This window comes from Mesoplodon mirus, assembly GCF_964341445.2.
Source record: "Mesoplodon mirus genome assembly, chromosome: 3".
In the NCBI taxonomy this organism is placed as follows: domain Eukaryota; kingdom Metazoa; phylum Chordata; class Mammalia; order Artiodactyla; family Ziphiidae; genus Mesoplodon; species Mesoplodon mirus.
In genome coordinates, this window is record NC_138978.1 from 109,023,585 (window position 1) to 109,037,923 (window position 14,339).

Genomic DNA, 14,339 nt, shown 5'->3' on the forward strand with positions numbered 1-14,339 from the left:
TGCCCGCCTACTCTCTCTTTTACCTTTAGCAAAACCAGGCATGGCCATTTATGTCAGACAGAAAGGCTGACACCATGTTATGGAGGCTGGCACTGCAAGGAAGAGCTGCATGTTTCCGACCCCTCGGGTGACACAAAGCCATGGCCCTGTGTATTCTGTGAGGTCCCTGTGTGTGTGTGTGTGTGAGTGTGTGTGTGAGTGTGTGTGTGTGTGCTCACATGGGGTGGGTAATAGAAACATTGTGAGGGGTAGGAAGAGAGCAGAGAAAGTGAGAAAGGAGGAAAGTGCTTATTCAACCTACTGATTGCTAAGGATAATACTGATTAATACAGATAATACTGATTTAGCTAGGTTTCACTGCTCCCTGTGTTATAAATAAGGTTATATATCAGCACCACCTCTTTGTTCTTAAACTTTTTTTCTGCACATGGTAGTTTCTTCCAAGAATGGTAGCCTCCACAATGAAATACACCTCAGATTAGAGGACCCTTTGGAGCATTTCCTGTTTTACACAGAACATTGCTTATCCTAGAATAATACAGATAAAAATAAGATGCATTAACATATTTTCACCAAGCACTTAGAATGGTACCTGGCATATAGTTAGCATTAGAGAAGTGTTTGCTGTTATTATTAGTATTCTGTTATGGTCATTCATTCATCCATGGACTTGTTGAATGTGTGATATCGTCTATCTAGGCCCTGAGTTATTTGCTTTGGGAGCCTAAAGGTGAATCAGACACAGATCCTGCCCTCAGAGAGAGTATATTTCAATAGAAAAAATAAGACAAGCAGATACATATAGTGCAGTGAAGAAAATGATATGGGTTCTAAGAAAGGTCTAAATGGAACTTTTGGAGGTGAGCAGAAGCAGGAGAGGGCTTCTGGAAGGGTTGGAGGGAAGGCAAGGTGGTAGGAGGTGGCAAGAAGGAGGGGGCATCTGAGTCACATCTTGGAGGATGGGAAAGGTTCAGACATTCACAGCAGGAGAAAGTGCTTTCTAGGTGAAGTGAATGATACGAACAAAAGCAGAAAAGAGCACGCTTAGAGAAAAAAATATAACTAGTTAGCTTTGCCAGATTGAAGGCTGTGCGTTTACTGGAACATGTGTTTTGCATCATCTCCTGAGTTCCCTTTTCCCCATTTTTTTTTTCATTTCTTTACCCATGAATTAAATTTCAGCAGATTGGGCTTCCCTGGTGGCGCAGTGGTTGAGAGTCCACCTGCCGATGCAGGGGACGCGGGTTCGTGCCCCGGTCTGGGAAGATCCCACATGCTGTGGGGTGGCTGGGCCCGTAAGCCATGGCCGCTGAGCCTGCGCGTCCGGAGCCTGTGCTCCACAACAGGAGAGGCCACAACAGTGAGAGGCCTGTTTACCGCAAAAAAAAAAAAAAAAAAAAAAAAATTCAGCAGATTGTAATCGGGAAGGGCAGTTACTAAAATGGGTGCAAGTGGCTTTGTAATTATAGCTAAATGTGTAATCTACCTGTTCTTGTAATTATTAAGGTTTTCATTTTTGTAAGCTGATTGCCTCCTGTCCTGAAAACTTCCTTAATAGTATGCAAATAGGGGCCAGGAAGCAATATAAACCGAGAAACGTGTTTTCCTTTGCATTTTACAGTAAATCACACACGCAGACTGACCTGTGGCAGCTTTGTGCATCTCCAGAGACCCACAGTCATCCGACTCACAATAGATTGGGGCTGCCTTACAGCCTTGCAGCCTTGACAGAGAGGGGAAAAATCACATCTTGGGTTTTAAATTAGCTCTCTGTTATGACACAATCAATGTCATGACTTCTTTTCTCTTTCCTTGTCAGTGATTCCATCATCTACTTGTGATAAATTACTCTGCTTTTGGCGCTTTAGCTTATCCCCTTAACAGCTGAATATGCCCCTCCAGAAGGGCGTGGAAGGAGCTGGGAGTTCCCTGACAGTGGAGATAATGCTGTGGGCAGGTCTCTCCATCCTTTCATGCCGCAGTCAACTTGTCCATCCAGTGGGGGTGTTACCATATGCTGTACCGAAATCACATGCTTTGTGTTTTTTAAACACTTACTCTGTTTAAAGCTATTTTAAGACATTAAGTTCTAAGTTAATAGTGATAATTTTTTTAATTAAAAAAATTTTTTTAAATAACAATTGCTTCAAATAAGATTGTCTCACTATGGAACAGACTATTTCTGTGTTTTCCTAATAAATTTTAAGCTTGAAACAATCATCCAAGGAGAGTTATATAAATGGGTCTATAGCATTAGAACGCTGCACAGGGCTCAACAGCTTGTAAACCCAATTGTGAATTGCCAGAAAGCCCAAAACAGTCAGTGACAAATGTCATATGTACTCAATAAATATTCCTTGAATGAATGAGTGAAATAATTTTTTCTTTAGGGGGAGACTATGTTTAGACTAAACAATGATTACTACAGCTATAGGTTATAAAGTGGGTACCTATTCCTGGGATTTTGAATTTTTTACATCTTATAAGTTGTATACTATACTTTAGTACCTACTCAAGTGCATATAATGCTTCCCTGATTTAATAGAGCATCTGTCCTCCCCGTGTGTGTGTGTGTGTGTGTGTGTATGTGTGTATACAAACACATACTATTTTTGGAAACATTTAACTATGCCACAACATGTTTTCTTGTTTAGATCGTGAATTCAAGACCAAGATACTCCTGGGCCCTGGTGACTGCTTATCTGAACTGAGGTGTAGTAGTCAGGAGAAAAGAGCTGGAATGTTAGTCTTCTAAATCAGAGCCAGTAATATCACCCCCTCCCCAACTCCCTGCCACTGCGGAGCCATTTATGTGCCGTGTCCTCAGCATCAGATGTATCTCAAAAGTAGAAGAAAACCCTCGGAGGTGCTTTACAGATGGGATTGCTGATGGCTCCGTTAATAGTAGATCAGGAAGCTTCCTTCTGTTTTTTCCTTTGTTTCTGAAGCACCTCGTTTCTGTAGCTCCTATAGACATAAAAGCGAGACCTGCTCTTTCAAGGTTTGTGAGCTTACTAATTGTGTTTCCTCTTTTCAGCTCTATGTGGCCACGGAGGCCATCCTCATTGCGCTGGTCGGGGCCACACCGTCGTACCACTGGGACCTGGCGGAGCTCCTGCCGAACCAGAGCTACAGCAACCGGTCGGCTGGTGAGGACCAGGCGCTCAGGGCCTGGCTCCTGACGGCCAATGGCAGCGAGATGCACAAGCACGTGCACTTCAGCAGCAGTTTCACCTCCATCGCCTCCGAGGTAATGTCAGGAGCAGAGGACAGGCCCTTCTGACCACTGAATGATCCCCCTGGAGCCATTGTTTGGTCTTGTTGATTTAAATTTCAGCTCACCTTCCAATCACTTTATAGTAAATTTGAGAGTTAAAGGAGACTATCCTAAGGAAATACATTGTTCTTCCTTCTTACTGCAAATGGGAGAAGCATGAGTCCTACCAAACTAGTTATAGATGAAGTAAGACATAAACTCCAGAAGAGCCCCATTTTGATTAGAGTATCCTTTTAAAAAGTGAATTAAAACTTTCATTTCTTTTTCTTTTTTTAAAAAATTAATTAATTTATTTATTCATTGATTTTTGGCTGTGTTGGGTTTTCGTTGCTGCATGCGGGCTTTCTCTAGTTGCCGCAAGTGGGGGCTACTCTTCATTGTGGTGGCTTCTCTTGCTGTGGATCACGGGTTCTAGGTGTGCGGGCATCAGTAGTTGTGGCATGCAGGCTCAGTAGTTGTGGCTCACGGGCTCTAGAATGCAGGCTCAGTAGTTGTGGCGCACGGGCTTTGTTGCTCCGTGGTGTGTGGGATCTTCCCAGACCAGGGCTTGAACCCGTGTCCCCCGCATTAGCAGGCGGATTCTTAACCACTGGCCACCAGGGAAGTCCTCATGTTTTTTTCTTATATCCTCAAAAATTAACAAAGTAAAGAGAGGGAAATGTAATGGCTCATCTGTAACATCCAAAGTTGATGTTTAAGTCCAGTCCTGTGTGTAGACTGCATGGGGCACCTTGACTGTACAACATAAAATACAAATGGTACTGCCCAGTGTGGGCAGAAAGCCTTACCTTCAAGGGGACTTTCCTGGCCAAGAAGGTTCTGGTAAGGAGAGCACCGTCTGGGCCAGCCTGAGGTATATACGCTGAGGATAGATAGTCTGGTGAAGAGAAACCCTGGGATAAGAGGTGCAGGGCCCAGGCACAGCTGGAAAGCACGGGTCCTGGTTGTTAAAGTGTTGAAATACTGTGTGTCCTTTGCTGCCCACAAGCTATCCATTTGCACACTGACACCCTAGCCCAGTGGCATTTCCATGACAGCGATCCAGTCCTGTCATCCCTCACCCAAAAATCTCCAGTGGTTCTCCCACCACACCCAGAAAACAGTGAAACCCTACATGTTACATTCAAAGCCCTTCACCCTCCCCAGCTTGGTCCTGGGTGTACTTTCCAGCCCCGTTCTACACTTCTCTCTGCCTCCCCTGCTTCCCACATGTGCCCTGAGCCCTCAGCCCATACCTGTTACCTGCATCAGGATGGCCCCAAACACTCACCCTCGCCTCTGCCTGGTGAAATCCTAACCTACCCTCTACTGCTCACTTGACCATTACCTTCCCTGAGAAGTCTTTCCTGACCCACTCCCCAGAAGAAGTAAATACACTTTTGTTTCTGCTCCAGCAACAGTTTGTTTGCATTTATGTGACACACTGTAGTTTGTGGCTCAGCTCTATTTTTTTAAGTCCTTTGAGGTCAGGAACCATATTTTGGTTGTCTTTGTATTTCCATGGCTTTCTGGCCACCACCACAATAACTACCATCACAAGTATCACCACTACTCAGCTATAAAAATAATAAATAGCATTGTGGAATGATGACTGTATGCCAGACATTGTAATATTTTACAGCCCTTATTTCATTTAATCCTCAACATTTTATGAGGTAAGCATTCTTTTCTGCATTTTATAGATGAAGAAATTGAGACTTCTTGAAGTCAGCTAATAAGGGGAGAGCTAGGATTTGAACCCAGATTTGTCTTAACTCAGAAGCCTATGCTCTTATTATTGTACTTTTTAGGGACCTATCCCATCTAAATTGGTATGCACATCTCTTAGTTCTTTTTTTTTTTTTTTTTGCGGTATGCGGGCCTCCCACTGCTGTGACCTCTCCCGTTGCAGAGCACAGGCTCCGGATGTGCAGGCTCAGCGACCATGGCTCACGGGCCCAGCCGCTCCGCGGCACGTGGGATCCTCCCGGATCGGGGCATGAACCCGTGTTCCCTGCATCGGCAGGCGGACTCTCAACCACTGCGCCACCAGGGAAGCCCTCTTAGTTCTTTTTGATAGGTTAACAAAAGCCAAAGAACTTTAAAAGTTATTTTATTTGGAACTAATTTCAAACTGACAGAAATTTCAAGAATAGTTCAAAGAATACCCTTATATCCTTTAGTTTCATCTGTTGTTAGTATTTTACCTCACTGGTGTTACTGTCCTTCTCAATTCTTTAAAGCCATTTGAAAGTTGCACATATTGCTGTTCTTTTATACCCAAATACTTCAGTGTGTATTTCCTAAAAATAAGAACATTCTCTTACATAACCACAGTACAATTATCAACTTCAAGAAACTTAACATTGATGCTGCAGTTTTATCGAATCTACTATCCACACCCAGTTTTGCCACTTGACCCAGTAATGTCCTGGATAGTGGTGGTTTTCCCCTCTTGCATTGAATTCAGTTTAGGATCACACACTGCATATAGTTGTCATGGCTTTTTAGTATCTTTTCACCTTCAGCCTTTCTGTTTCTTTTATGATATTATACTTTTGAAGAATGCATAATCTCTCCCTTTTTAAAAATAACAATGTTCTCCATCTTGGGTCTGTCTGATGACTCCTCATTCAGGTTATGCATCCACAGTCAGACTAGTACATAAGTAATGTGTGTCCTTGGAGAATCACATGGGAGACACACAATATTCATCTGCCCTTTTTGGGTGATGTTAATTTGACCATCCAGGTATTGCCTGATTTCTCCCCTGTACAGTTTTGTTTTTTTTTTTTTCATTTCAAGAAATAAGTAATCTATGTGGAGTCGAGTCACTTTAAGATTATGCTAAATTACTATTCCTTATCAGAAACCCCTCCCTCCAATTTAGCATCCTTTGATGATTTTTTCATAAACCAAGCTAGACTATGATGGTTACAAAATGATGAATTCTTAACTCTAGTGCTTCCTCTACATTTGCCAGTTGGGCTTTTTTTTTTTAATTTAGGTATAATTGACATATAACATTATAGTAGTTTCAGTTGTACAACATAATGATTTGCTATTTCTATCACTGTGAAAAAAATCACCATATCAAGTCTAGTTAACATTCCTCACCATACGTGGTTACAAAATTTTTTTTTCCTTCTGATGAGAACTTTTAAGATCTATTCTCTTTGGAACTTTCAGATGTGCGATACAGTATTAACTGTGGTCACCCTGCTGTACATAACATCCCTGTGACTTATTTATTTTATAACTGGAAGTTTGTACCTTTTGACCCCCTTCACTCATTTCAGCTACCCCCTCACCTCTTGCCTCTGGCAACTACAGTCTGTTCTTTATGTGTCAGAGCTTCATTTTTTGTTTTTTGTCTTTTTAGATTTTGCTGTAAGCAACAGCCCTTTCTCCTTCTTTGTCCATCTGTCTGCCTGTCTGTCTCTATCTCTTCCTCTTCGTCTCCCTCTTCTTTTATCTGTCTCTCTATCTCTCCATCTCTCTATCTCTCTGTCATTAGTATGTACTAGTGGATTCCTAGTCTTTTCAATAATTTATAATTTATTACAGCTTTTAATTATTTTGGTGCTTAAATTATCCCCAGTTTACCAGTGGGAACCTCTTCAAGCTGGCTCTTGTCTCCATTTTTTTAATTAAAGTTTTTATTTTGAGATAATTGTAGATTTACATGCAGTTGCAAGAAATAATACGATAAATTCTGTGAATACTTTGCCCAGTTTTCCCCAATGGTAGCAGTTTGTAAAATCATAATATACTATCACAGCCAGGATAACGACATTGATACGGCTAAGACACAGAACATTTCCATCACCACAAGGATCTGTTACCATATATATTTATATATAGCCACACCCACTTTCCTCCCTCCCCAGCACTGTCTAATTTCCCTGGTAACCACTAGTCTTTTCTCCTATACTTTAATTTCATCATTTCAAGAATATTATAAAAATGGAATCATACATGTAGCCTTTTGGGATCAGCACTTTTTTTTCACTCAGCATAATTCTCTACAGACTCATCTAGATTTAATTATATTACTTTAGTTATACAATAAGTCTTATGTGCAGGTAGATTGTTTCCTCTCACTTTATTCCTTTTCAAGATTGTTTTAGTTCCTTTGGCTTTTCATATAGAATTGGTGTTAGTCCTTTAAACATTTGGGAGAATTCTCCAATAAAATCATCTGGGTCTTTAGTTTTCTTTTTTGGGAGTTTTAAAATTATGAATTCAATTTCCTCAAAAGTTATAAGACTATTTAAATGACCTCTATTGTGTTGTGAGTTGGGGCAGTTTGTGATTTTCAGAGAATTGGTCCATTTCATCTAAGTTTTCAAATTTATGTGTGTAGCGTTGTTCATTGTATTACTTTATTATCCTTTTGATGTCTGCAGAGTCTGAAATGATATCCCCTTTTATTACCTGATACTGGTGATTTGTGTTCTTTCGTATTTAGTTACTCATCTGTCCTATAGAGTTTTGTCAATTTTACGGTTCTTTTTAAAGAACCAACGTTCTGTTTCATTGAACAATCAAGCATGATTTAGAAAACTCAAGAGGAGAAGGAAAGTCTGTTGTATTTACCCAAATTTTTTCTTACATTGTTTTTTCTTCCTTCCTAGTATTCTGAAGTCCCTTATTTTATGTTTTCTTTCTTTTTAGAGAACTTTCATTAGCCATTGTTTTAGGGTAGTTCTGATGGTGACAAATTCTTTTAGTTTACCTTTATCTGAGAATATCTTGGTTTTCCCTTCATCTCCTGTTTTCACTAGTTATAAAATTCTTGGTTGACAGTTCTTTTCCTTCAGCATTTAAAAACTCCTGTGCTGGGCCTCCCTGGTGGCGCAGTGGTTGAGAGTCCGCCTGCCGATGCAGGGGATACGGGTTCGTGCCCCGGTCTGGGAGGATCCCATATGCCGCGGAGCGGCTGGGCCCGTGAGCCATGGCCGCTGGGCCTGCGCATCCGGAGCCTGTGCTCCGCAACGGGAGAGGCCACAACAGTGAGAGGCCCGCATACCGCAAAAAAAGAAAAAAAAAAAAAAAAAAAAATAAAAAAAAATAAAAACTCCTGTGCTACTTCTTCTGGCCTTTATGGTTTGTGACGAAAAATATGGTGTTATTTGAATTTTTTTTTCCCCTATAGGGAAGGTGTCATTTCTCTCTTGCTACTTTTAAGGTTTTTTTAGTCTTTAGTTTTTAAAAGTTAGATTGTGATGTTTCTTGGTATGGATTTCTTCAGGTTTATCTTATTTGGGGTTTTCTGAGCTTCTTGTATCTTCAGGTTTATATCTCTTAAATTGGGAGATTTTCAGCTGTTATTTGTTCATGTACTCTTTTTTTTTTTTTTTTTTTAGTACTTCCCTCTTTCTCCTTACCCTCTAGAACTCCAGTGACAAAAATGTTAATTCTTTTGTTCTAGCCCCACAGATCCCTGAAGGTTTGTTCATTTTTTTTCAGTCTATTTTATCTTTGTTTTCAGACTGGGTATTTCCTGTTGTTGTGTTTTCAAGTTTACTGATTCTTTCCTCTATTCTGCTGTTGAATCCATTCATTGTATCTTTTAGTTTAAAATTTTCTATATTTTTTTTATATATCCTCTTTCTTTGCAGAGACTTTATCTTCGTTGAGTCTTTTTATTTTGTCATCTATTTCAAGCATGTTTACAAGTGCTTATGATGGCAGCTCTAAAATCTTTGTCAGTTATTTCTATCATCTCTATCATCTCAGTGGTTGTCTTTTTTCATTCTACTTTGAGATTCTTCTAATTCTTGGTATGAGAGATTATTTTTGTTTGAAACCTGAAGTTTGGGGGATTAGGCTAAGAGATACTGTGTCTTATTTAAGCCTTCTGTTTTAGCTGGCTTTCTATGACACTGCTCTGGCACAGGAAGAAGGGAGGGGTATTTCATTACTACCAGGCAGTGAAATCCAGTCTCCCCACGTGGTCTCCACTGGACACTTGTGGTGGTGGCAATGGTGGTACTGGGGCAGGAGGGAGGGGAGCTTTGGCAGGAATGAAAGTGCTGGCTCCTACCTGTCTTTTGTGACACCACCTGGGTGGGGTGGGGTGGAGCCATTCATTACTTCCTGACCAGGCGGAAGCCTCAGTTCCCCACTTCGACTTTGCTGGTGTAGATGGGGTTGGAGCCCCAGTTGGTAGGTTTATTCGTTTATTTTTTTGTGGTGGTAATTGGCCAGAATAAAACAGTGATTGCCCAAAAGTCTTTTGTCTTGCTGGGCTGCCCCTCTCCTGGGCCTTTTGCTAGAGAGCAGACCTCACTGGGACTTTTTTTGTGGCTCCTCTTAGCATTTCTGAGTCGCTGACTTCTCCAGTACCCAGTCTGGGTGTGTGAGGTAAAGGGAAACCCAGGGAACTCACCACTGCACCATTCCTTGAGTCCCAAGGTCCTTAGCTGGTCTTCTCTCCACCTTTCAGAGTTAATGTTTATTTTATGTATAATGTCCAGGATTTTTAGTAGTACATAGTGGGGGAAACAAGGAAAAGTACATCCGAAAGAGTTCCTGGACCCAATTCCAGCAAGCAGTTCTCGGATGCCAGCAGTATGTGCAAGGATTCAGCTCAATTCTGATACTATCTACCCAGAGATAGAATGGAATTCCACAGGTAAAGGGCTCAGTTCCACAAGACTGCCTTCTACTTCAGGTGCCAGTCACAAACACAGGTTGTTACCGGTGCTTCTGACCATCTGACTATAAATCGGAAGTTCCCATGCCTCCTCTTCAGGCTCAGTTAATTTGCTAGAATGGATCATAGAACTCAGGAAAAAACCGTTTACTTACTAAATTACTGGTTTATTATGAAAGGATATTAAAGGATACGGAACAACAGCCAGATGAAGAGCTACATAGGACAGAGCATGGGGAAACAGTGCAGAGCTTCCACGCTCTCTGAGCGCCACTCTCCCCAATCTCCACATGTTCACCAGCCCAGAAGCTCTCCAAACACCCTCCATCTGGGTTTTTATGGAGGCTTCATTACATAGGCATGATTGGTTAAATCATTGGCCGTTGGTGATTGATTTAAATTCCAGCCCCTCTCCTCTCCCTAGAGTTTGGCGGGAGGGATGGGGGTTGAGAGTAAAAGATCTAACCCTCTAATCACATGGTTGGTTCCCCTCCAGCCTCCACTCTTGGGTGGGACCCAAAGTCACATTCCCTGAGGCAGTTTTCAGGAACTAAGGACAAGAGGCAATTATCCCATTGCTCTTAACCTAAGTTCAGGAATTCCAAGGGTTTTGGGAGCAGTGAGCCAGGAACTATGAATGGAGACCAAATATACGTGACAAATATATCTGCATCTGGTCATCTGAATGACCAAATATATATTTCTCCTATAAATCACAATATCACAGTATGTTTGCTCCTATGTTTAGCCTAATTTTTATATTCATGTTTACTCTGTCTTCCTGGAGCTGAAAGTCCTGTGTCCTTTTGATGTGTCCATCTTTTATTTTATTTTTTAAATTTTTTTGAGCACTTCGAAAATTTGTGACGTAACTTAATAGTCCAGGTTTATCTTGCATCTCCCTACTCCAACTGTGGGATTAGGTATTTCTCCAAAAAGGCTTGGTTCTATTTATTGCCCCCATAGGATTTTGAAATGGGTGAGAGCCATCGGTCTGCTTTCCAACAAATCCATTAAACACATTATAATGAAAGTGGATCTCAAACCAAATTCTGCCACATGTATAAAATGAACTTATTAACTTATTAACTCAATTCTTATTCTCAAGGAAGCTCAAAATAAACTATCTTGCAGGTTTTAGAAGTCTAAGCTCTGCTTTTATAGGTGTTCTGTACACTGCTTGTATGGCAGGTCGCTACAGGAAAACCCCAGTTTTCCGTAGTCAGGGTACTATGGAAAATAGTACTTCCCATCAGCTTTAAGCACATGGAAACTTCCAGAGTTCATATTGGCTCAGGACCAAGGAGGGGTTTTAACCTAGGGCACCACCCCTATAGATAGAGTACAGAATACATTGAATTATCTCAAAAATTCATGGAAGGGTAGTGAGTGTCTCTAAAATATGTTGAGCTAATATGTGTATCTTGAATGTCTTTAATTTCACTAGGGATAGCCTATTTTTTATATTCATCATTGCTAGTCAACAGGCCACTATTTTAATCAAGAATAAGCAAAGCACCCATTGTTGACAGAGACAATGATTACAGAAGCCCTTGTAGTAGCTCCCTCTGGAGAATGGGCTTTCTGAAGGGAAGGCCAGCTGACCACCAGTGGACAATGCAACCTTAATGAGAATGCTCGTAGTACCAGGGTGAAAACTTGACCTAACATTGATACAGAATATCCCACTGAACGTGCTTAATACTTTAAAGTAAATTAGGTAACATAGCAGCACCATGCTTCAGCATCACAGACACTCAGCAAATTTCAGTAGAATTGAATTAAATGAATACTTAAGAAATCTGTGATTAGGAAGGAGCCCTTTTAGATATCACTGGAGGGACACCATTCTTAGCAAATGTCATTGAGCAATGACTACTTGCCCAATGCCAGAGAAAGCCTTGATACAGAGAAGGAGAGTGCTGTCAGACCCTATGCTCTGGGACGGCAGGAATGGGCACCCTGGTCACCAGCTCCTCTCCTGTGCTGGCACCTGGGAGGCTCACCCTTAACACTGCTTGACTGGAGGCTGAATATGGAGGGAAGGGAGCCCTGAGGGCTACTACTCCCAAGACAAAGAGTTGGTAGATGCAGGAGAAATGGAATTAGAAAGCTTCCCCAGCAAGTGCTGAAGGTCTGTAAAGCAGCTCAGAGAAAGAGGAGATAAAGGGCTAAGATGGCCCTTACCTGACCTACCTGTGATAGTAGCCTCAGGTCCCTCTTCTTATTACCACTGCGTGTGTCTGTGAGTGACTGTCTCTCCTGAAATCTGTCTTTATCAGACAGACTGGAACTCTGTGTCTACCTGCGTGCTTTCCTTCCTTCCCTCCTCCTTTTCTCCCTCCTTGTTTCCTGTATCCCTCTGTCTCTGTCATTTCGTCTTTCTGAATCTGTTTCTCTCTACCCCTAGCTCTCTCCATCTCAGTTTCTGTCTCTCTGTATTTATCCCGTTTCTTCATCTCTGCCTTTCTCTGTGTCTCTGTCTCACTGGCTGTCTCTGAATTGCCTTTCCGTCTCTTTCTCTGATGTTTCTGTCTCTGTCTCTCTGTGTATATCTCCATGTGTCTTTCTCTTTTTCATTTTCTTCCCTGCCCTCTCTCCGTCTTCCTGGTTACTCGTCTGTCCTCTTTCTCATTCCCACCTATGTTGCTCCACTGAGATACGTATACTTGCATATACCGTTATCCATCTTGATTATACATATACCACTATAGATTTATAAATACACGATACTTCCCCCCCGCCCCACGGTATAGAAGCACACATTATGTTCCCATGCCATCAGAAGGTCAGACAGTTCTCCACCTCCAAGGTGTGTCTCAAGGCGCAAACATCCCCTGTGCAGAAAGTGACCTTCAGTCTCCAGCAGGTGCTCCAGAGCTATGCGTGGGGGGTAGGGGGCCTGCCCAGCTGCACAGCTGGTTGATATCAATGTGCCCCTCCATGGGATCTCCAGGGGATGTTCTATGGAGAGTCTGGGGTCACGGTTTAGGATGAATTCTCTTGGAGCATCCCGGATTCTCAACCGGCTGCTCCCAGCCTGTGTGGGTTCATGCTTGCAAGGGTGGCTGTGGCCTGCCTGCCCTGGTGATGGAGGAGCACGGGTGGCATCGCCGGCTGCACAGTGGGACAGAAGTCCACAGTCCCCACAGGCTCCTCAGCTGCAACGAGACTGTTGCATACTTGGCAGAGAGTTTGTGGGTGAGATGATGAGTCTTGTAAGAGTTATTAGGTAGAGGCGAGTGAAGAGGCAGATAACCGTGACTACTTCCCAATGCCCTCTCGTGTGAGAGGCCCCCTCCCGGGGGCCTTCCACGTGTGCTGCTTATTTACTCCTGCCAACAGCCCTACCCTGTAGATTAAACAACTGATGTGTAGAGAATTTTTTAAATTGCCCTAAATCACATATTTAATAAGCCACTGATCTGGGACTCAATGGGCCAGCCCATATTCTTCCCATTACACCAGTGATTTTCAAACTCTTTTTTTTTCTCTTAACAAACAGAAGCCTTTAGTTTTGAATGGCGCCTCAGTTGGCATTTCAGTGTGAAAAGAGCTGGGCGCTGTGCGGCTGTCACTGAAGAGGAACAGAGTCCAGGGTGCAGCACTCTGCTGCCAACAGCCAGCCCTGCCAGCTGCACAGGCCCTTCCATGGGGAGCAGGGCAAGAGCTCATCTCTGCCTGGGAGGAGCGGACGGGAGCGTGCGTGCATGGATCGGTGAGAGTGAAGGTTAGCAGGGTGACTGTGGGTGATAGCACATGGTGCACACACATTGGGTTGAAAGCTAAGCAAAGTAGATGCTCACCTCCCCCAGCTGCCAGTTGCCTGCTTGAAATTGCCTCTGACAGAGCGAATTCTAAGGGAGAAGGGCAAACAATCGTAATGTTTGTATCGCGGCTTGCAAATGAAAAATACGACTGCTCGGGTTCAGAGTAGCTGGGTGAGTTAGTGTCACGGTTGGTGAATGCAGGAGCGTGGCCACTGATTTCCGTGGCTTTTCTACAGTGGCATGTGACAGAGGCAGGGAGGGAGGCAGGGAGTCAGCCCACTTAGGAATCTGTCACGGGCTTGTCTTCTCTAAAGTGATGGGACTCTCAGGATATTTGTATCCAGCTCACAAGGATCCTGGCTAGCGGTCCCACACAAACAAATCACACAAGTACTACAGAAGTAGTAACGATTCAGTTCAGCTTTCATAATTGTCAAGCCCAAATAAACTTACAGGTGTCCTGATCTAACCAAAAATAACAAAGAATGAAATAAAACAAGCAACAACTCCCATGCCCCTCGGCGGTTCGCCTGCATGTTCAGAACTCAGCAGCCTGCCGCCCTGGTGTTCCTAGCGTCACCACATCTCTTTGCATATGTCCACATAGACCCAGCACGAGGCTTGTCTGCTTTGCATTTTTAGTGCAGAATCT

The 14,339-nt window shown here is 42.7% G+C and overlaps 1 protein-coding gene across 6 annotated transcripts in view; it reads left to right on the plus strand.

The window, feature by feature from the left end:
• SLC22A15 (solute carrier family 22 member 15) overlaps nucleotides 1–14,339 on the plus strand; it is a 79,606-nt gene that overhangs the window by 10,158 nt on the left and 55,109 nt on the right. For all 6 annotated transcript variants that reach the window (XR_014293493.1, XM_082614951.1, XM_082614949.1 and 3 more), the window contains exon 2: nucleotides 3,038–3,250. Coding sequence is in view for 5 of the 6 variants with exons in the window: in XM_082614951.1 (XP_082471077.1) it covers nucleotides 3,038–3,250 (213 nt within the window). In the remaining variant the exon portion in view is untranslated. The remainder of the gene's footprint in view (nucleotides 1–3,037; nucleotides 3,251–14,339) is intronic.